This window comes from Carcharhinus amblyrhynchos, chromosome 13, assembly GCF_965287045.1.
Source record: "Carcharhinus amblyrhynchos chromosome 13, sCarAmb.v2.hapA, whole genome shotgun sequence".
Classification (NCBI taxonomy): domain Eukaryota; kingdom Metazoa; phylum Chordata; class Chondrichthyes; order Carcharhiniformes; family Carcharhinidae; genus Carcharhinus; species Carcharhinus amblyrhynchos.
The window spans coordinates 46,545,829-46,570,209 of NC_137336.1; the positions used below are offsets into that span (position 1 = coordinate 46,545,829).

At 41.2% G+C, this 24,381-nt stretch overlaps 1 protein-coding gene across 2 annotated transcripts in view; it reads right to left on the bottom strand.

Moving 5' to 3' along the window:
• Positions 1-24,381, bottom strand: part of stk10 (serine/threonine kinase 10) — a 105,720-nt gene that overhangs the window by 65,885 nt on the left and 15,454 nt on the right. For both annotated transcript variants that reach the window (XM_080201642.1, XM_080201641.1), the window contains exon 2: positions 8,238-8,402. In XM_080201642.1, coding sequence (XP_080057768.1) covers positions 8,238-8,402 — 165 coding nt within the window. The remainder of the gene's footprint in view (positions 1-8,237; positions 8,403-24,381) is intronic.

Consider the following 24,381-nt stretch of genomic DNA (forward strand, 5'->3'; position numbering starts at 1 on the left):
TATAAGCAAAAATGTGTTTTGTCAAGTTACTTCTATAATGAGCCCAAATTGGAAATGAGGTTATTTTAAAGCCTGTGCAACGATCAGTGATATTTCTTGGTGACTTTGTGGTTGAATTTTAAATTATTACAAGCACTTTTAGGCACCAGGAAAAATATTTTCCTCCAATACTCCTGCCCCCAAGTATTCTTTTCTACTTGGCCTTGCTATCCGAATCTTTGAAAGAAAATCAGACTCCAGGTCTAAACTTTCACTTTGTTCACTGATCACTGCTGCTTTTGGAATCCCTGATTTTCTTTGCTCCAATACTTGGTGGCCATACCTTTAGCTGCTTAAACCCTAAGCTCCAGAATTTCCTCCCTAAACCCTTTAGCCTTGCGTACCTCCTCTGAATCGCTCCACATAATCTACCACTTTGCTCAAGCTCCTGGTTGCTTGCTTCAATACCTTCTTGTGACCCAGTGTCAAGTTCTGCCTGATAAAAACATCTGTGAACAGCCTTGGGATGTTCTGCTGCATTAGGAAATGCTATATTAAAATGAAGGTTGTTGTTGATGTGCTCAGAGATGAAGCACTGTACGTGAATTCGCTACAAATGTAAATTGCTATTGCAATTTACAAAAGATGTAAAGCTACTGCATGCAAAGCCAAGTCAAGAATAATTTTCTATTGAATGACAAATATATATTCCTTCATAATTTTTCCTCAAAAAGAACAATACTTTGCATTGAATTTGCGTGGATATGGTCTGCATTTAATTTATATGGATATGGAAAGCAGATTACTGTCAGACCAACTGGCAACAATTTCAATCTTCAAGGTTTGAGTAAAACAACAGCTGCAAACATCTAATGCCTGTAATGTAGTCTATTGTCCCAAAGCCTTTCACTGGAGCATGATTAAATTAATATTTGCTTTGAAGGATATTAATAGATGTAGCCAAGAGTTTGTTTAAAGTGGTAGGTTTTAAACAGCACTTTAAAGTCGGAGAGAGGTAAGTGAGGCAGAGAGATTTGGGTCAGGACTTCAGGTCCAGGCAGCCAACAGGTCAAATAATTAAAACCAGGACATGCAAGAGGCCCGAATTAAAGTAGTGCAGATGTCTCAGAGGGTTGTAGGAGAGTACAGAGATTGAGAGAGTAGAGGCTATGGAGGTGAATTGAAACAAGGTTTTTAAAGATCAAAGTGTTATCTGACTGGGATCAAATCTAGATTAGTGGCAGAGGGATGATGGGGGAAAAAACAGGATTTGGTGTCAGGTGGCCTCAAGTTTAGAGGACACAAGGTGGGATGATTGGTCAGGAGAGCACTGGAGTAGTTAATTCTAGAGCCAACAAAAGCACAGATGAAGGTCTCATCAGCAGCTTGGCTGAGAGCAAGTGAGGGGAACAGGTGTTTATGGATGCAAGAGCCTTGTGACAGAGCAGATATTGGGTTGGAAGCTCAGCTCAGGGTCAGATAGGGTGCCAATGTCTCAAAGGATCAAGTGCTCAGGGCAAGACTATCAAGATGTCTCACTCTGCACACAAGCGCTACCGACTAACCTAAGTAGAACACGACAGAATCCTACAATCCAGAAGGTGGTCATTCAGCCCATTGAGTCTGCACTGACCACAATCCCACCCAGGCCCTATTCCCATAACCCCATGTACCCTAGCGGGTCCCCCGATACCAAGGGGCAATTTAGAACTGCCAAACCACCTAAACCGCACATCCTTTGACTGTGGGAGGAAACTGGAGCAAACCCACACAGATACAGGGAGAACGTGCAAACTCCACAAAGAAAGTCACCTGAGCCAGGACTTGAACCCAGGTCCCTGGCGCTGTGAGATAGCAGTGTTAACCACTGTGCCACGTCTACAGGTATTCCATCCGTTACCAATTTCAAATTTTAACGTTCTTTTGTTAGTGTACACAGAGCAAGAGATGGCACTGGCTGCTGTCATTATTCCAAGATATTAAACCAAAAAATTAGAGAAGGAATTGTTGTTATGAATGAGGAAAGGCATCTGTCCCAGATCAGGGTTTGCATAAAATGTTGGTAGTTAAAAGCATTAAAATAGATTTAACAACACTTAAATCAAATTTTGGCATCTAAAACTACTCTTTACATAATACATTGGTTTTCTTGTGGCCAGTTATGTTTTGCGACCTAAAATGTTTAAACATCAACTTGAACAAACTCAAAAACATTCAAAATAATGCATTGCTGCAATTGGAATAACTGGTGCCATCTGTTAAGACACTTTCATAGCTCATAGTGAGAAGTGCTAATTTGGAATGCGATAATCCAGTGTATAAACTGGACCTCTACACATACTTTCAAAGTTGCAAATGCGGGAATGCAACTTGTATGGGGAGCTACAGGACTTCACAAACTAAGTCTAAAGAGGACGCTAAGGGCATTTCTAGAGTGCCTCTCATGACCACCAGATGGTCCAAAGTGTTTTCCAGTCAATGAAGTTTTTTTTAAAAGCATAGTCATAATTGTAAAGCAGGAAAAACACTAGCCAACCTCCACAAACAACTCCCACTTACCAAGTATCACAATCTGACTATTGACTGCAGTCATTGTGTACCTCCCTATGAAAATTCCCTGGTGACAAACTGCAGCATGAAGCCTTACTGTGCACCAAGAACCAACAGCACTGTGATAATCATTTTTTGTGATAATGGATTGAGATAAACATCAGCCTGGACACCTGATAACTCCCCATTAGCTTATTTGAGATACTGGCATAAGATGTTTTAAATTCGGACAGAACTTCAGTTCAGCATCTCATCCAAAGTGTAGCTCTCCTTCAGTACTGCATAAGTATCAACTTTTTTATGCTGAAATTCTGGAGTAGGACTTGAACTCTCAACTTCTAAATCAGGGGTGAGCGTGCTACCCACTTAGCCACAGCTGACACACAAAAACAGTTCAAAGATTCAGATGGACTAAGTTGTCAGTAACCTTTGACCAATTCCACACGCATACTGCCCCAACGACCCCACCCCTATTTTTTAGGAAACGAGACCTGTCATAGGAGGAAAATGAGAGAAAACGTGACAGGTCAGATACAAGTAGGGTAAATTACTCAATTTCTGAAACATAACTTCAGTGCTAGTCTCAATTTTTCAATCCCAAAATACTTGTTCTTTTTTTAAAAAATGTACATCCGTTTTTTCCAATCTACTGAATTTTTTTTTCAAATTTAAGATGCCTGAGAATCAGGTGGAAAAAAATGATCAGTTGGCTAGAATTATATGTTACATAAAAAGGAAGATAGTTGTGGTTGTTGGAACCAATCATCTCAGCCTGAGGACAATCACTGCAGGGGTACTCAGGCACAACTATTCAGCTGCTTCATTATTGACTTTCCCTCCAACATAAGGTCAAAAGTAGAATGTTCGCTGTCAATTGCAGTGCTCAATACCATTTGCAACAGCTAAAACTGCCTTGTATCCCTATGCAATAAGATTTGGACAACATTCAGATTGGGGCTGAAAAGTGGCATGTAACATTCATGCCATACAAGTGCCAGGCAACAATCTCACACACAACACCCCGCCCCTCCTCCCCCTGCCCCTGCCATTCAACAGCATTGCCATTGCTGACTCCCCATATCAAAATCCCGGTGATTACAACAAACCAAACTTATCCGAACCAGTTAGAAAAGAAGGTCAGAGACTGGAAATTCTGGGATCAGTAAATCAACAGACTCCCCGAAATCTTTTCACCATCTAGAATTTTCTGGATGAATATGGCTCCAACAACATTCAAGGAGCTCATAATCCAGAACAAAGCAGTCCATTTGATCAGTACCCCATCCACACCTTACATATAGGCTCCCTGCACCACTCATTAGTGACAGCAGAGTACCATATACAAGATGCACTCTAGAAACTTGTCAAGTAACCTGTTCCAAATCAGCAACCTCTTCCAGCTAAGGACAAGGAAAATTGATGCATGGGAACATGACAAGGATATCATACCCACCAAGCTACACATCATCCTGACTATGTCAATGTTCATTCTGTGTCAAAATTCTTGAACTCCCTATGTAACAGTGCTTTGGACATATCGACACCTCATGAAGATGGCAGCTCACCACCACCTTCTCCAGCACAATTAGGGTTGGGCAATAAACGGTGGCCAACTGATTAGCCCTGGTTGACGTCATTGGAGGAAGTACAGTGAAGTGTTCAGTAATAGAAAAGTATTGCTGAAACTGAAAGGAAAAAGCTGCAAGACATGGGCGACATTGACCTTGGTATACAGTGCAGACACCTGGGCAGCATCGAGAGGAACAATGAGTGGATACTAATGAGATGCAGGTACAGAGAGGAATATCTGGAGTAATGAGCAAGGAAAGCATCAGGGGATCAGAGAATACTATGAGAGCAAAGTAGCTGAGGAGAGATTAAAACTGTATGGCCATCAGTTGTATATATACAGTGGAGATGCAATTGCCAAGAAAAAGAGAAGGCCTAAGACCAGATGGAAAGATGCAATGGCAAGAGATTTAAACGCAGCAGGATCAGAAGAGAAGAGGCTGACTAATAGGAGCTGGAACAGTGCAATTAACCAGCTTGTGGCAGCCCCAAGTGAAATGGGAGAGATCAAAAGAAGAAGAACATAAGAATCTCAGAACTAGGAGCAGGCAATTCAGCTCCTCAAGCCTTTCAATACAATAATGGCCAATAAATGCTGGCCTAGCCAGCAATGCTCATACCCAAAGAATGAATTCAAAAAGTAACATGTAATAAAGCATGTGTCTACAACAGCATGAAGAAACAATGTGCAGGGATACAGGGAAAAGGCAGTGGAAATGGCCTAAGTCTTGTTTGAAGAGCCAGTACTGACACGATGGGCCAAATGGCCTCCTTCTGCACAGTAACAATTTTGTGAAATTCCTCCATAGCCTTATTTGTTTTCAATCTAATCTCCTCAGTCCTAAAACTCTCCAAGATATCTTAATACCTTCCAACTCTGGTTGCTTGTGCAAGTCCAATTTTTATTGAGCCACCACTGGCAGCTACACCTTCAGTTAGCCAGACCCAAGCTCTGGATTTCTCTCCATGAGCTTCTCTACCCATCTTCCTCTAATACACAAACTTAACTCTTATCCAAACGTTTGCCAAACATGTACTTAAATTAACTGAATGTGTCCCTGTAACAAATCCAAGTCAATCAGCTCAGTACCCACCAGGTAGAATTCATGTTTTCTGGATAAGGATTTAACAACCTTTTCTCATCACTGAATTAGCGAAATGAAATCCATTGCTTCTTTGACTAAATCAAAACTGTGTGGGAAGGAAATGAGCACTTACAAAACTCAAGTATTCCAGCAGTTTTTGTTTAAAAATGAGAATTTTAATACATCATATCAACACAAGTCGAATACAAAATGGCAGGAAAGTCCACTAAATTTATGACCATGTTTTGGTGTTTCCATCTTGGAAACATTTCTGAAATTTGGCATCGTTTGTGTATTTCTGCTCATTAGCTTCAATGTGTGTGACTGCATGTACTTTTTGAAGTAAGCAGATAGTTTTTCTCTGGCCCTAGATTTGCTTAAAAAGATGCGATTACACGACAATAAGGGAGGTCTTGAGATGCAGTAGGTCACATCCTTGCTTCTGAGGCAGCAACTCCAGGTTTGACACTCATTCCGGGACCTGATGACCAAGGTGTGTTCATAACACGGTCAAACAGGTTGAGTGTCAATCTGCAAACCCAACATGCCAATGGCTGACAGTAAATGCAGGACTTTCCTGGTCAGCTGTGCTTAATGTTGTATGGCATTAAGCCTCCAGTCACATTAGCGACCTATTCCAGGAATAACTAGCTATGGAAACAGACAAAAATCTGCCTTAGTGAACCACTAGGTGTGAGAAGAAAATTGGAACAAGTCATAAAAAGTACCCGTCATCAATTCCTCGGCTGATAATTACAAAAGAGATCTATGCAATTAAGAAAGCACCTCTTCAAAGTTTGCATGGATACACAAGGTATTGACAGGTTAATTGTTTAATCATAAATACCAGGGAACATTCAAAAGCGCTGATTTACTGCACTTATTCTTGTTATTGCATTGAATTGCAATTGTTCAATAATGAGCAATTATAAACTCTTGAGTTGTATGGTCAGAACAGTCCAAATATATTCACAAACAGCATCATAATGCAGAACTAGAGTGAGGAAGGAAGTTGGGTGTAACTGGGCAGTGCCATGGGTTAGACACTGGTTGTTTACTTGGGTTCAAATCAAGCCCAGATCAAGTGTAAAAGTCTCCTCCACAGAGCAGCCCTATGGGAAATGAATTCAGGCACCATCAGTCTGATCTGATGTATGACCTGAAAGTACTTGATATCATTATCAGATACCCCAAATGGATATTTCACACCTCAGTGAGCAAAAATTCACCCAAAAATGCAATTTAAATAACAGGGGGACACTTTTCACGCAGGCCCTCTCCCCAAAAAAGGGACAGACACAGAAGAAAATTTAACTGGAACAGGACAGGGAGTTTTAGTGTTTTGAGAGAGAGAGAGAGAGAGAGAGAGAGAGAGAGAGAGAGAGAGAGAGAGAGAGAGACGGAAAGGACTTGATCCCTGACAGCCATGCCCATGATCCAGACCAGGGAAGAGAGGATACACAAATGGCAAGGTTAAGAACATAATAGGAGCAGGAGTAGGCCATCTAGCCCTTCGAGCTTGCCCCGCCATTCAATAAGATCATGGCTGATCTGAAGTGGCTCAGTTCCACTTTCCCGCCCTCTCCCCATAACCCTTAATCCCCTTGCCTACCAAAAACCTATCTACCCACGTCTTAAATATATTTAGTGAGGTAGCCTCCACCACTTCAATGGGCAGAGAATCCCAGAGATTCACCACCCTTTGAGTGAAGAAGTTCCTCCTCAACTGTTCTAAACTGCACCCCCCCCCCCTCCTTTATCTTGAGACTGTGCCCTCTAGTCCTGCTGTCCTTTGAGTGGGAAGAACCTTTCCACCTCTAGCCTATGCATCCCTTTCATCATCTTATACGTCTCAATAAGATCCCCCCTCATCCTTCTAAACTCTAACGAGTACAAGCCCAGCCTATTCAGCCTCTCTTCTTAGCTCAACTCCCTCAGAAAGGGTTCAGAAAGGGTAGGAAAGCTTATAAGGGAGGGCTAGGCTTTGTGAGAACTGCAAAAGGCAAGTTATGTTACAGATTGAAGGCATAAAGGCAAGCAAGTCACTCCATGAAGGGGTTGAGGGAGGGAGACGGTAAAGAAGGAGGATTTTAAACAAAAGGAGAGAGAGCTGGAACATGGAAAGGAGCTCAAAGGAAGAGGTGCCAGAGGAGTAAGGTGAATACATTTCTAAATGCAAAAGGGCATCTTACCACAAAGGGGAATCTTTGGAATATGAAACTGACATTATCATGTATGGTGCTAAGTTTTGAACATGCAAGAACTAAAATTAATAGACAAAACCTCACAACTGACCATTACTTATCACCAAACATTGAGAATTTTAGTGTCTAACACAAGTAAAACATCAGTGTTTCAAAATCTATTTCAAGATAGTGGGCAGCACTGTGGCACAGTGGTTAACACTGCTACCTCATAACACCAGGGACCCAAGTTCAAATCCAGTCTTGGATGACTGTGTGGAGTTGCATATTCTCCCAGTGTCTGCGTGGGTTTCTTCTGGATGCTCCAGTTTCCTCCCAGTCCAAAGATATGCAGTTTAGATGGATTGGCCATGCTAAATTGCCACTTAGCATCCCAAGATATGTAGGATAGATAGTTAAGCCATGGTAAGTGCACAGGGTTACTGAAGAGCAGTGCAGACTAGATGGGCTGAATGGGCTCCTTCTGCAGAGTTGGAATCTGTGGATTCTACCAATGCTGATAGAGGCTCTGCAACAATTCTGCATGCCCGTAAGGGGGAAAATTAAATTGGATTTTCCCTTTTAAAAAAGATTGCTTGTTCAGTTTTAATAATGTACAACCTTCAGTCACCACATGAACTGCTGACATGCTGGCCACAATGCTGTGGAAAATAATTCAGGAAGGAAAAAGGTGGAGCAATCCATTCACGACAATTTCCATGCACCTCCTTGTAGCCTGGAACGTTGTCCATGACTGACAGCTGGTTCCCCATCTACTCAGCAATAATAGTTCACCAACTACCCAGTGGTAATTTATAACCAGGGAGTCTCACTTGTTAGCAAAACAAAAAGAAATAAATCTCCTCCTTACCCATAATTTATTTTCATAAAAGAAGGCATCCAGCTGCTTAACAATGTAAGCATGGTCACAAGAGGCTAGAATCTCAATTTCCACCATATAGTCTTCAAGTTCTTCTTCACTCTTCACCTCAATAACTTTTGCAGCAGCTAAGACTCCAGTCTCTTTGTTTTTGGCCTGTAATAGATAAATATTAAAAATGTTCATATATGGCAAGGTGTTGTACTGAAACTCAGCAAATACAAAAATCTTTCAACATCAGTTCACCATTCCGAGAATGAATCAGTAAATGAGCTAACATTGGGTGCTATTGATTTTATTATGTGGTTTCCATTGCAGCCCTAAAAATCAGAGGAAGTATGTCAGCAAACTGGGCCAGAACACAGTTAATGGCAAATAATCAACACCTGCTTTGACCACATGTACTTTCCATGAGATTTTGCACTGAGTTGTCAAATGTGATCTGGGGCCCAGGTGAATAGGTCAAACAACTGTGTACGTCCTTAACCAGATTGAAGAAAAATTAATAAATAATACAACTAAAACAGGAGCTCAAGTCAGAAGTGAATTCAATGTCAAATGAGGTGCTGAAAACTGGAGGGGAAAAGAGAATGAAAGATTGGATTGAATTGATAGAGAAAAAGAGACAAAAAAAGCTGAAGAGAATTAATTCGAAACTGAAAAAGCAAATCGCCACAGATGTAGAAGTTACTTTTCAATAGAGGTTATTCAGCAGTAATTATGAATCATACCATTGGAAGAGCTTTGAGGCTGCAAAGGATAAACCCTAACTTTCAGTCACAAATTTAGTTCCTATCTGCAGCACTGCATATATGAGCTAAAGATGCCACAAAGTTCAGAACTTCACCCCATTCAACACATTTGAAAAGAGGAGCCAGACAGCAAGGTGACATTTTTGCAAAGCTGGTGGGGAAACTAATCGCATTGAGCAATTTTGCATTTTCACATTTAATTGCTTATCTGCCTTTGAAATTGCTAACCAATTTGCAAAACCTTCACACAATGCTGGTTGGGAAATCTTACTAAATTTTGTCCCCTGGTCTTTGTCAACACTGCCTCAAATAGCAGCAACCTCCATTCTCAATCTAAATCTGGACGGACAGACTACAATTTGTTTAGGTAACCAGAGGTATAGAACACAACTCAGGCATAAAAGATGGTGACCTCAGTTTGCAATCCCAAACTTAAGAACACCCACCAGCCAAAGAGCAAAACTTAAAGCCAAAAAAACTGAGACTTAAAAGCAATGGTGTAACTAAGTGTCTGCTGCTCCAATGTTCAGCCACCACCCCTAATGTTTCTGCAACTCTAATTTTCCTTCCACTTCAGCCTCCACACCCCCACCCACCCTGTGAAGCATTGGGCATGTTGCTGTTAAACAAATACAAGGATAAACTATGCACAATCTAAGTCAACATTTTAAGGCAGTACTGAAACAAGTCCCCCTTCTGTCCTAACCAACATTCCCCCCTCAACCACCACCAGCAAAAGGTTAGCTGGTCAGTTACTGCTTGTGGCTTCTTGCTGTATTAAATTGACTTGTGTCCTTGCATTCATTGGCTGAGGAGTTTTGGGATGTCTTGCTAAAGACAGTTATAAAAATGCACACTTTACCAAGGTAAGCTGCCAGTCTTGAAGTGAGGCCATAATTATGAACAGAGCATTGAGCTACAAGTTATTGTCCCTGAAACTGACCAGTGAGCAAAATTGTAGAATCTTACAGTGCAGAAGGAGGCCATTCGGTTCATTGAGTCTGCAAAGACCACAATCCAACCCAGGCCCTATTTCCATAACCCCACTTACCCTAGCGAGTTCTCCTGACATCAAGGGGCATTCAGCATTGCCAATCCACCTAACCTGCACATCTTTGGACTGTGGGAGGAAACTGGGGCGCCCGGTGGAAACCCATGCAGACACGGGGAGAGCGTGCAGACTCCACACAGACCTAAAGGAATTGAAGTCTGGCACTGAGGCAGCAGTGCTGATCTCTGTACCATCATGCCACCAGAATAATTAAGATCATGTGGAAAAGCTCTCACTGTAGCTTCTTTTCCCCTTGACTGAATTGCACGCTAACAGATCTCCCCATGGCTGCAAAATTGAAGCTTTTTTTTAAGGAAAAAATGGCTTCATTTTTGGTATGGCAAAATAGAAAACCTTGCTCAACTACACATTTTCCACTTGAATGGTTAACCACCATTTGGAAAGCGGCTCAAGTTCCAGACAGTCGCACCCTTCCACTAAGGGAGGACATGGCAGCATGTATGCAACATCAAAGAGTGGGGAGAGACAGAAGAGAAATTAAATCAGGCAATACTTTGATGCTCTGGAATTTCTTGGGTGGAAACAAAAGTAAACACCATCACTCCATTGGCAACTTTCAGGAACACAGCAAAAGTCGTAAGCTATTTAGAAGATGCGAGCTTACATTTCACAAACAGCTCAAGTGAATTTAATCAACATCTTTCATTTATATTGCACCTTCAACACTGAAGCACACTTTAGTTTACTTTCCTAATAAATTAAGATATTAAGTGGCATAAAACTTTGCTGTGGAGAAAGAGAATTGCAGAGTGTTTTCCAAAGGGTGAGGAGGAGGGTGATTGAAGGCCTCATCTAGTCAAATGGTAGGGTAACATTTGGAGTCAAAAATCAGAAGGGAGACCTGGAGCTGGGTGGGGGCAGGCTTAAAAGACTAGGCAAGGTTAAGAAGGGGTGAAGGCATGGAGGGCTTTGAACATGAGGACAATGTATGTCAGCAAAGGAAGAGGTGCAAACTAAACTGTATCCCATAAGACCATAAGACATAGGAGCAGAAATAGGCCAGTCAGCCCATCAAGTTTGCTCCATTCAATCATGATTGATATTTTTCTCATCCCTTTTCTCCTGCCTTTTCGCCATAACCCCAATCGCCTTATCAATCAAGAACCAACCTCGTCTTAAAGACATTCAAAGCTCTGGCCGCCACAGTCTTCTGTGGCAAAGAGTTCCACAGATTCACCACTCTGGTGGAAGAAATTCCTTCTCATCCTTTGTGTTAAAGGCACTAGCCTTTCCCCGCTAGCCTAAACATCCTCTCCACATCCACTCTATCCAGGCTTCGCAGTATCCTGCAAGTTTAATAAGATTCCCCCTCATCCTTCTTAACTCCACTGAGTACAGACCAAGAGTCCTCAATCATTCCCCACACGATGAGCTCTTCATTCCAGGGATCTTCTTATGAACTTCCTCTGGATCCTTTCAAGGCCAGCACATCCTTCCTTTGATACAGGCCCAGAAGTGCTCACAATGCTCCAAATGGGTTCTGGCCAGAGCCTTACAGCCTCAGAAGTACATCGCTGCTTTTGTATTCTAGCCCTCTCGGCATGAATGCTAACATTGCATCTGTCTTCCTAAATCTGAATCTGCCATTAACCTTAACAGAATTTGAATGAGGACTCCCAAGTCCCTTTGTGTTTGATTTCCTAAGCATTGTCATTTAGAAAATAGTCTATGCCTCCATTCCTCCTTCCAAAGTGGATAACCTCATACTTTTCCACATTGTATTCCATCTGCCACTTCTTTACCTACTCTCCTAGCCTGTCCAAGTCCTTCTGCAGCTTCCCCAATACTACAATATCCCTCCCTTCTACATACTTTTGTATCATCTGCAAACTTAGCAACAGTGCCTTCAGTTCCTTCTTCCAAATCGTTAATGTATATTGTGAAAAGTTGTGAGCCCAGCACCGACCCGAGGCACACCACTGGTCACCAGCAGCCATCTTGAAAAAGACCCCTTAATCCCCACACTCTACCTTCTGCCTGTCAGCCAATCCTCTATCCATGCCAGGATTTTACTCTTAATACCATGGGCTTTTAACTTATCCTCTCTTGAAGCAAGTCCAAAGGCATAGTCTTCCTCCGCTGCTGCCCGTAAATACCATTTGTTGGAACACGAAACCCAGATTGCAAAATGTGTGTGTTTATATCAAACTGCAGCTAAAAGAAACAAATTATCATCTTAAATACACATGTACACAGGCACGCGCACATACAAATGGGCCAGGTGACAAAAATAATTGACCATGTATTACAATATTTGTATTTAGTACAGATCAGCAAAAATACAGATTTGAAAAGAAACTGAATCCAGACATTAAACAGCAATATCAACAATAATCCCTAAAGTCACACTAAAAATTACACTATTTCACACCAAGTTCAATTAACAGCTGTAGCACAAGCCACAATATTTCAATAATAATGCCAGCTTAACATTTCCTCTAATTTTTGATATGCCACAACTGGAAACTGTCAAATGCTACATTTGAAAAGCTTAGGCGTGGACGCTAAGGTGACAGAAGCTATTAGATTCTGTCCTGCTTACCCAACACATACACACATGAATGGGATGGATAGGATAGAGGCAGAGAGACTCCTCCCGCTCAGAAAGGACAGTAGGACTAGGGGGCACAGCCTCAAGATAAGGGGGGGCGCAGTTTAGAACAGAGTTGAGGAGGAACTTCTTCACTCAAAGGGTGGTGAATCTCTGGAATTTTCTGCCCGTTGAAGTGGTGGAGGCTGCCTCGCTAAATATTTTTAAGACGCGGGTTGATGGGTTTTTGATAAGCGAGGGGATTAAGGGTTATGGGGAGAGGGCTGGTATGTGGAACTGAGCCACGACAGATCAGCCATGATCTTATTGAATGGCGGGGCAGGCTCGAAGGGCTAGATGGCCTACTCCTGCTCCTATTTCTTATGTTCTTATGTTCTTACACAAGTAATGGCATGTAAACGTTTGGCTGGATATCTTTGCTAGCACCCGCAAGACATGACTTACACTGTATTGATCAGCGCACAACGTGAGCAACAGAGAGAGCAAAAATTCATATCTCAAACATCGCTCCAGGTATGAACTGAGCAAAATGTGGTCAAAATAAACACCTCTTTTCAGCTACCAGACCACTGTTGGTCAGTGGCAGTGAGCTGCTTTAAAATTAACCCTCAATTACTCAGGAGGAGATGTGACTGGTTTCATATTTTGCAGCACCACTGAAAGCACAGTCAATGTCCAATGTCCAATCAAAAACAAACATCTTGAGAGGAAACAGTTTCCCATTAAGCATCCTTCTGGTTTGAAAATGTGTTAATGTGCACAAAATGTGCCCACAAGCATTGCACTGGTGGTTCCAGATTCATTTCCTGGATAAAGTTCCACCTGGAAACTGCATTTGGACAATCATATGGATATAATTAGTAGAAATTATTTTAATTTACTGGCAATTTGTATTCACCCTCAATCACTTTAGTAAAACATTGTGCCCATAACATCAAAGATTGAGCAGGGGATGGGACACCAGTTGTTTTGCTGCCTTAGTCATCTCCTCTGTATATTGCAATGAGTGAAATAAACTAAATGGAAAGACTCTGCATTTGTAGATCATTCTGGTTGTTATAACGTTTGACACCATTGGCACCAATTCAACTCCCAGCTTGGGTCACTGTCTGTACGGAGTCTGCACGTTCTCCCCGTGTCTGCGTGGGTTTCCTCTGGGTGCTCCTATTTCCCCCCCTCAGTCCAAAAGATGTGCAGGTTATGTGCATAGGCCACTTTAAATTCTTCAGTGTACCAAATAGGCACCGGAGTGTGGCAACCAAGGGATTTTCACTGTCGTGTCATTGCTGTGTAAATGCAAGGCAACTTATGATATATAAAAAAACTTTTAAAAACTTTAAACGATTAGTTAGGTAAATTCCCTTGCATGTTACTTTTAACTATTGGATAAAATTGTGAGGATTATAACTTCCCACTGGGGATAAAACCTGGGTTTGTGGAGGTGGAGCTAGAAGCCACAAGTTAGACCAGCATTGAGTGCAAAGGCAACACAAGCCTCCTTTCCAACCCACTACACTCAGGCAGAACCGCCCTCTTGTCATTTGGAAGTCACTCAAACATTTGTTTTTATTCGTTTGTGGGACATATGCATCACTGGCTGACCAGCATATATTGTCCATTTGAAGAAACTTTTTTCCTGATTAATCCAAGACAGGGATGGTCACCATCAATTCAGAATACACATGTGCCACATGGCCTTGAAGTGGGGGGTAAAGGGCTGAAAGAAAGGTTGAAGTCTCTGGGCAATGCTGTATTAAATCGGGTCTAGTCTTGTTCTTTAATGCCTTCAGCATGAATAAAAGATGAAATCATTATGACGGTTCTCATTTCTCAAGACTCTTGAGCTTTCTACTCATCATCATGTAGATCTTTGTTCGAGCTAGTCTGGGTGCTCAATACTGAGTCAATATTGCCAAATGAATGGAAGGGGGTTGGGACAGAGGAAAGTTTAAAGGTGGCACATTTGAATTCATTCTGATGAGGTTGGGTGAGCAAATCACAGGCCCTGTTTACTGCCCCATTTCTCTAGTGTGCCATCCACCTCTGCTGGTGCTGTCAACTCAAAGCCTTTGCTTTCACCATCTTATTGCGGTTTATTATTGGAATAAGGCAGAAGCTCCATTTCTGTAGAATGTACATTCATTCACATATTGTCAAATGGCCTATGCATCAGCACCAGTGTGCAATATCAGAGGAGGATGCAGGGCACCAAAAGTCACTCCTGCAAGGCTATAAGCATGGCATGCAAGGACACTCAATGACCCCTGTAATAAACTGAAGTTATCACTTGTAACCTCATACCCACAGAACAAGAATGCAATTTTCAAAATGGAGGGTGTGGACATGAAAAGTTAATCCAGTCCAACTGAATATGCATCAAACAAGCCTGCAACAGAGTACCTGCATCTGAACCGGATTCATTTTCTGCTCGGCAAGTGGAAAATGCAACAGCACTTTCCTCAGCAGATTGGTACACAAATTAAATTGGGGGCTTAAATAAATTATCCTTCAAGCTGGGTGTCAGAGCCATTTCAGCAGGAGCAGACATAATTACAAAGAACAGGAAAGATCATTGTGAACAATGACAATAAACTGTAGACAGATACATTTTTAATGCAACACTGGTTTCAAAATAACAAAATTCAGAATGATGGCACAGAACTTCCTTCAAAATCTAAACAACAAGGGTGTGATGGTGTAAGTAGCACAACACCACCATTAACCCTGCAAAATTAAACTAATATGAAGACAGCTGATAAGAATTTAAATCTTTACTTGTACTGGAATTTGAGATACACCTTAACTCCAAGTACTGTTCAACAAATCTTCCAACGCCCCCTCACATATTACAAAGACATTTAGTTACCAAGACTGTCATACGGAAGCAACATTTGTTTTTTTTCCCTCAGCATAAGGGCTAAGAAATTGGTCAGCACTAAGGCTGCTGCACAGTAGCACAGAAAATTGCTAAAAGAGGAGAACATACTCAATTAATGTTCAATAATGCTGTGCATCACTGAAATCCAAAGAGAAATGTTTGCAGAGCAGGTAAGGAGCTGGAATAAACACCAATGTCAAATGGCAATGTCCAATAAATTTTACATTCCAAAGGAGCAGGGAGAGAGAGAGGAAAAATAGAAGAAAAAAAAGAGGGAGAGACTGAAGCCAGGGGCCCTTGGATGAGGAACGCAATAGGGAACGTGATTAAACAGAAACCGGATGGACGATGCTGATCAGGTGAAACTTGATAGGGAGGCAATGAAAAAGCTGGCTATGCCTCAGGTGGATATATCACCTGCTCCGGAAAGCTTGCGACCCAGGTTGCTAAAGGAGGTGGGAGTGAAGATGCAGAGGGGCTCGTCATAACTTCCAACCTTCCCCTGATACCATGGGGTTGCCAAAGAATTGGAGAGTGGCAAATCTGACACCCTTATTCAAGAATTGGTGTAGAGATTCCTAGAAACTACAGTTATCAGTTTAACACCAGCGGTCAATAAGGTTTTTAGAAACGATTATCAGGGGAATAAAGGCACCTAGGAGAGGTTTAACATGGCTAAGGGATGCCATTTCAGATTTGTAATAGTCAGATCATGTTAGATTGAATGAATTTTTTTGATGAAGTAACAAGAAAATGTTCAAGGGAATGCAACAGATGCTGTCTATATAGATTTTAAGAAAGTAGTTGACAAGGTACTACAACAAAAGGCTGGTCAGCAAAATTGAGGCTTGTGGACTAGAACAGTCAGCGCCAATTTGGATAAAAACTGGCTTAAGGGTTGAAAACGGCAAGTCATATACACAGTCACTTACAGACTGTGGATGATAGACAATCGTGTTTCCCAAGATTCAGGGAAATCACCTTTTTTGAAATATGGATAGTGGAACATAGCAGCAAATTTCAAAATTTGCTAGTGACATTATACTTGAAATCGTTCTTAAACTATCTTCGATCACTGAACCATACAGTGTCTGTCCCTAGTGCTTCAGTTTGTATACTACATCCATGGTCATCACCATTTTGTGATTGGTGTGCTCAGTGTAGTAACAATTATGCAGTTTCTCAAGGAAAACTTTCAGAACTCCACTGTTGTACCTTATGCTATTTGGACTCATTGTCTTTTAACAATCAAGATGTGCCTGCTGAAAAAGACACTGAACCAAGTCTTCATGGTATTCTCAACAGAGCAGCACCACAATTTTATTAAATCCAGGTAACCAACTTCCATGTTCAGCTGCTCTTCATAGTGAATGCAGAGCAGAATTCCACATTTGGACACAGAGGCAAGATGGTCCTTTCCCTGCAGAATGCTTACTTCTTTAACTCATTTCAAAACAAAGGTACACACAGTACTTTCTTTGCTGAAAAGAAACTTGAACATGCAGGGATGCTGATGAAATGTGACTGGCAAAATTAAGACAGGTGAGAGAACTTTCTGCCCAACATGACAGAATTAACGCATTCAGTAGGAATGGGGGGGTGTGCTGGCTGGCATAACCATGGGTATGCCTGAGCTCTGACATCCTCTCATTCAAGGAGAAAGGTTGATTTTTATGCAAACTACACCTGGTCGTGCATCTTACTGGTCGACACAACCAATTTAATCCTTGTTTCTGAATTCACAACAGATTAACCAGAATAACAGCTTTTCATTGAGAACACTGAAGTCAGTCACCCTCAGTTCCATCACAGCTAACCCTCAATTTACATTTCAGTTCAGACAGCTCACTCAGAACACAGTTCAGGGGAATGCTGCTTGGTCCATTTCAGTGTTAAGAACCCTGCTGATTTCATTTTTGACTCCTGTACTTCAAAAGGGTTTGATTTACTGTGCGATTGGCCACGAAAAGCACCATGACAAAGTTTTATGCAAAGCAGAGAGATTCTCTTCCAATGTCATTGTGCGAGCAATGTCCCAAACCACTGCTCCCCACCCAAAATTTCAGTTCCTTAAACTAAGTTAGCTTTCTGCATTCTACGTGCTATAGCTATCCTGACTGCAACCAGACTTAACCCACTCAGCTCAAAGCTCAATTGCTTTTCAAGATAACAGTTAAAAGCTTCTGTAGCTCACTCGTGACCACAAACCAGTTCATAAAGTGAAGCGGTGAAAGCTCTCATTATGCCTATGCCAGTGTCAAGTCAAATACACTTATGATATTTGCATAGTTGCCACCAGATTCACTGAAGTTGTTTAAACAATCCTCACATAACATCTACATGAGGAAAGCCTAGTGTCTGGTTTCCATTAAAAGGTTCCCTCTCTCACACTGCCACATCACGATGAAAATTAGCATATCCTTGTGATAGTTTGCTCATCAGCTTTATAAATCACAGGCCTCGAAACTGAGGGAAGTTGGAAGCTTTATTTTTTGAAAACTGATATTTTGCACTGCTAAGGCACTGCAAACTCTACTGGATATTAATCCTAACTATTGGATGATCTATGACCACATGTACTGACAGCACTTAAGACAACAGATCTATAATCAGAAACTTGCGTTAATCCCTAGGTCAGGTTGCTGACTTTTTATTTGCAATCATCTGACGGAGCCTTTGGATCTGGTTCCACTTTCTGCTCCATTAGTGGTTCTCTGACTCAGAGTCAAGAGCTCTGAACAAACGCTTCTTCAGTTCCAATAAATCCTGGCTCATCACGAGGGTGAACCAAGTATCTTCTCAACATAATTATTTTCAGCCACATTTGCAATAAAAAACTCAAAAAATATTTATGCCAGAGTTTTGTTGCCAGCTATTTATTGAAATTCCACTTGCACAATTTCTTTGGCGACACAAGAATCTGGCTGTGTTTGGGGGGGCAGGCAGGCAAATCAGATGGATATGAGGCACCAGAATTGTGCAGTGCAATTAGATCTCGGCACGCAACGCCCAAGCTTGCACTTGCATTCCCAACACAGACACCTTGGGCCTTGGGAACTGTTGCACGACATGGGAGGTAATGAACACACAACTGAACATGGTCCACAATTCACAAGCTGGCCCGTAATCACTCACCTCATTCAAACAAAGCAAACTTAGAATGAATGGGTAACTTGTTCATATTTACAATTACAAGCATCATTTTCTGGGCAATGCAATGTGATGGGATTTTGTTTTATTCATTCATGGGACATGGGTATCACTGGCTGACCAGCATTCATTGCCCATCCCTAGTTGCCCTTGTTCAGAGATCAGTCGAGAGTCAACCACATTGCTGTGGCTCTGGAGTCACATCTAGATCAGACAAAGTAAGGATGGCAGATTTCTTTCCCCAAAGGACATTAGCGAACGATATGGGTTTTTCTGACAATCGACAATGGCTTCATGGTCATCAGAAGATGCTTAATTCCAGATTTTTTTTTATTGAATTCAAATTCCACCATCCGCTATGGTGAAATTTGAAACCTAGTCCTCAGGACATTAGCTGGGTTTCTGGATTAATAGTCTAACGACAATATCACATGGCCACGAATATGCTAATCCGGGTGGAAAATCACAGTTGTGGGCTTTTGATGCCCACTGGAGCCTGAAAGCAAGGTCCTGAAGCCCAGAGGAAAAACTTGCTCACAAGGTCCAAAATACACTGCAAGATAAGTTAGAAAGACTCAACTGCAAGTCAAATGCATTTCACAATATGCACATTACAAAACAGGAATTTCCTTTTCTCCCTCAATTGCTACACATTTGTTTAATACCTAGGACTGCGTGCGCGCAGTAGCTTTGTTACAATTTGCTGCCACTAGCTTTGCATAAAGATTAATGATTTAAAATGAAAACTCCAGTGGAAGGAAGCTGCTGCCTCATTTTCTTGTGAACATCCTGAATTTCACTTGTTTAAACAAAGCCTGCAAAATCTCCTGCTGCTGCTTGTAGATATTGCTCGTCACGTCACGCTCCCTTGCGCCATCCTTACTTATCCACTGCAGGTCAACTTGGTGATGTCTAGGTTGACACCTTCTTTCTGCTGTCCTCCCTAGAAGAAATCTCTTTTTTTTAGTTCTGATTTAATGGCTAAAAAGTATGATATTTTCTGGCTGTCACTTGTTAAAGTTTGATTTTACTTTTGCAATTTCAAGCATATCATTTGCCTTATGTTCTACATATGGAGTTTGTAGCATACACCTTAGCATCCACATTTTAAAAGCCTCTATTTTCTTCCAATTCATTGTCCATATTTTTAAGACATACAGCAAAGTGGATCAAATGGAGCAATATCATACTTCTTCCCCTCATTACCAGCTTTAGTTTTCTTGTTGTTAACACATCCTTCATCTTACAAAATTTTGTTTTATTATCTCTGCCTTGCTTCTAGTTTCACTATCGCATCCCACCATCTTGTGCTATCATTTGTCCTAAATAGAGCAACTTATCAACTTGCTTCAGAGTGACCCTATCCAATTCAATCTAGTTTCTTCTAGTATTTCTCCTGGCTTCCAGTCTTTTTGGAGTTCAAACTTCATTTTGCTTCATCTACAATATTTTGTAGGGGCTCCTTTAATTTTGCTACTGTGATCTTTTCTTAATCTAGATGTACTCGCCAGAGCTGTATCACCACAATTTTCTTAGCTGAAGTCCATTAACACAGCGTGAGTATGCAGTGCTATCTGGGCTCTTCCAATGATGTGATGTTGGTGCACTTATCTATTTATCAATTTAGACCAGTTTGTTAAGTTCTTGCCTCCAAATTTTACCCTTGGATATACATCTAATTCCTGAATATTTGTTTAGTGCACTGGTTGGATAATTTTGGTGATAGTGATCAGCCTTGCAAAAGCATTCTCAAGTATCGAAGCAAAATCCTGCCACATAATGAGTACATTTACACACCCACTGGACCCATCATGATCCCACACCCTCTAAACACATGGGTCTTAACTTAATTGGTTGGAATGTTAAGCATTCTATGAACTCAACAATAAATATTTAATAAGGTAATAGCCTCAGATTTTTTGTTGGTACAGGAAAATTGTTATAAACTCCATGCCCACATAATTTTTCAAGATCGACAAAGTTGTGAACAGGTCACCTGGTCTAAATTGATAAATAAATAGATATGTGCACCAGTATCACATCACTGGAAGTGCCCAGATGGGACTGCACACCCATGCTGAATTAATGGACTTCAGCTTAGAAAATTGTGATGGCACAGCTCTGGTGAGCACATCTAGATTAGGCAAGACAGATTTAAGTGGCGAGAGAGAAAAGATCAAGATGTTATGCAGGCCAGAGACATAGGACTAGGTCACCCTGGGATTTGTGATCTAAATGATACAATTGACTCCCAAGAAATGGTTTTAAACAGCAATCAATTGCCAAGTACCTTTTCCATTTACTTGTATGAAAATACAAAATAGGTGCAGAAGATAGCCACTTGACGCCTTGAACCTGCTCCACCATGCAATAAGCTCATGGCTAATCAGACTGTTGTGTTCCATATTCCCCATCTACTTCTGATAAACTTTGATTCCCTTGCCTGACATGAATCTATCTACCTCTGCCTTAAAAATAGTTAGTGACCCCACTTCCAACACCTTGAGTCAGAGGTCCAAATTTGTAGAACCCTCAAAACTTTTCTCTCATCTGTCTTATAAAGGCAGTTCCTAATTTTAGATCTGGACTCACCCACAAGTAGAAACATCCCTTTAACGTGCACCTTGTCCATACCATTCAGGATCTTGTATACTTTGATCAAGTTAACCCCCACCCTTTTAAACTCTAGTGGAAACAAGCCCAGCCTTTCCAACATATCCTCATAAGACAACCCGCTTATTCCAGGTATCAACCTCCTATACCTCTGCTGAACCGCCTCCAACACATATGCATCCTTCCTTAAGCAAGGAGACTAAAACACCATACTATATTCAAGATGCAGTCACGCCAATTACCCAAATAGCTGGAATATAACATCCTTACTTTTATGTTCAATTCCTCTCATAATAAAAGATAGTATTCCATTAACTTTCAGGGTTACACATCAACCTGCATACTAACTTAGAGCCATACATGAGAATACCTAAACCCTACTGTACCTCAGCAGTCTGCAGTTGTTCTCCATTTAAATAATAATCTGTTTTATTTTATTATTCCTGCCAAAGTGAACCACTTCATATTTTCCCCTCAAACTCCATCTATCAGATTTTTGCCCACACACTCAACCCATCTATATCCATCTGCATACTCCCTATACATCTTCATAACAACATACCTTCCTACCTATTGTGATATCTGCAAATTTAGCTACCATGCCTTTGCTCCATTGATCCAAGCCATTGGTTTAAGTTGTAAAATTTGATGTCCCAGCACAGGACTCCACTCATCACATTCTACCAATCAGACAAAGACCCATCTATGCATACTCTCCACCCAATCTTCAATCCAGGTTAATATGTTACCCCCTGTTTTATCCTGCTGTCACTTCAAATCACGACCAAATAGCTGCAGTGGTCATTGCCAAGAGGGAGGGAACTCGTTCCTACTGTGCTTTTTCTTTCACTGCAGACCAAATGGCATTGCTAAAGACGTGGAAATGTAAAACTTTCTTTTACCCTGCAAATCTAATTATGTCACTCTCCCATATTTACCCATGTGCAGTGCAGCTAATTTCACGACTGACAGACTGCTAATTTATCTCAACTATTTCTGCACAAGCACGATATGTTAGAATTTAAATACAAACACAGACCTATTGGTCTTCATGATGTGATCCAACTTTACTTTCAAGAAAGTGTTCAGTTGGATTAATTTGACTTTATAACATCCAATCCCCATGACAGCATGGTGCTTAGATTACTGGACAAATAACCAAGAGGGCTAGACTCTGAACGTTCAGAAGTTCAAATCCAGCTGGTGAATTTAAATTTAACTAAATCAATCCGGAATTTTACCCCATGTCAGCAATGGTGACTATGAAATCATGGAATCCTTGTAAAAATCCACCTAGTGTGCTAATGTTCTATGAGATTCCAGATCCTAGCAATGTGGCTGACTTCTTAACTTCCCCGAGGTGGCTGAGGAAACATCAAGGAGGCAGTTCACCATTAACTTCTCAAGGCAATTAGGGATGGTCAATAAATGCTGGCCTTGCCACTGATTTCACAAATGTGTAAAAAATATTGGTTGCTGCATCAAAATTTCAGCCAAACATTTATTAAACTATGCTTCAATGGTTTAAGCATCAAACTGCTATTTATTATTTGCTTGACTACAGTTAATGCATAAACTGCTTAAGCTTAAATATCTAATTAGTCACATTGTTCTTCTACAATTTTTCCCATCTTGGCTTCTTTCTCACCCAGAAAGAAGTTTTAAAACATTCAACGAGAATCAGACTGAATCACCACTTTAACACAAAACATAATAAAAACAGAATTAAATTAGGGGACAGAGAAAAGGTCAAGGAATATCTAACAGAAATTTGTTAAAAAATGTAAAAGAGAATTGACAGGCCAGGTTTTACATTAGCATTGTAGTGCAACAAATCTTGCGCTGGGACAGACACTTCATACCAACAATTACTATAAGTTTAAGCTGGTTTAGAGAATTTGTCACTACTGTTCTCCAACACACGGACATTCAAAACTTTAATTTATTCTTCATGTCTTCTCAAGTTTGAAGAGGTCAGCGTGAAGTGAAATCATTGACTTCTCAGAGCTTCACAGTATCAGCTAAATTTAGAAGTAACTTCATTTTTAATAATGAAGCATCTGTTTAGCTGAAGCTTACCAGTTAGAATTCCTGTAGAATTTATACAATTATTGCCCCCAAACAATCCATGCCACATATAATTTGATTTCTAAATATTCAGAGCTTCTTCAGCAACAGATTTTGAACGCTAGCAAAAATTGTTGAACCCACTCATTTGCAAAGCTCAAATTTGGAGGAGGGGTCAGGCTGAGGAATAGAGTTAAGAGGGTTGGAGGGGGATACAGATAAAGGAGAAGTGAGGCCACAACTGGCTTAAAACGCAGGGATAAAAATTTTCATTGACAGTGTAGGTTTTTTTAAAGTTTATTTATTAGTGTCACGTGTAGGCTCACATTAACACTGTAATGAAGTTATGGTGAAAATCCCTTAATCGCCACACTCTAGTGTCTGTTCGGATACACGGAGGGAGAATTTAGCATAGCTCCTAACCAGCGTATCTTTTGGACTGTGGGAGAAAACCAGAGTACCTGGAGGAAACCAACGCCGACAGAAGAATGTGCAGACTTTGCACTGACAGTGATCCAAGCTGGAAATCGAACTTGTGTCCCTGGAGCTGTGAGGCAGCAGTGCTAACCACTGTACCATCCATCTGGGAGCCAATGCAAATCAGCAAGAATTGATTAGTGGGTCTTGGCATAGGATAAAGAGCAAGGTTTTTGATGAACAGAAGTTTATGAAACATGGAAGCCAGCAGGCGGTCATTGGATTAATTGAGTCTGGAGGGCACAAAAGCATGGGAAAAGGTTGAAGCAGCAGATTGGGCAGGCCTGCACAAAACAAGACAATGTTGCTAGAGGGCGGCAGGCTGTCTTCATAAAGGGCAGGAATTAGTGCCAGAAGAGGACAACATTTGCAAACCTCAGCTTCCACTGTGACCATGAGGAGGATAAAATCAGAGGCAAGAGTCAAGATTCTATGGCAGATGCCAAAATAATTATTCAGTTCTATCTAACATTTAATTGGGTGGGGGGGGGGGGGGGGGGGGGGTTTGAATCTCCAGCCCCACTTGCCCAGGCACAAATTGTGGAATGGCTAGGGAATCTCGTGAAAGGGACCAT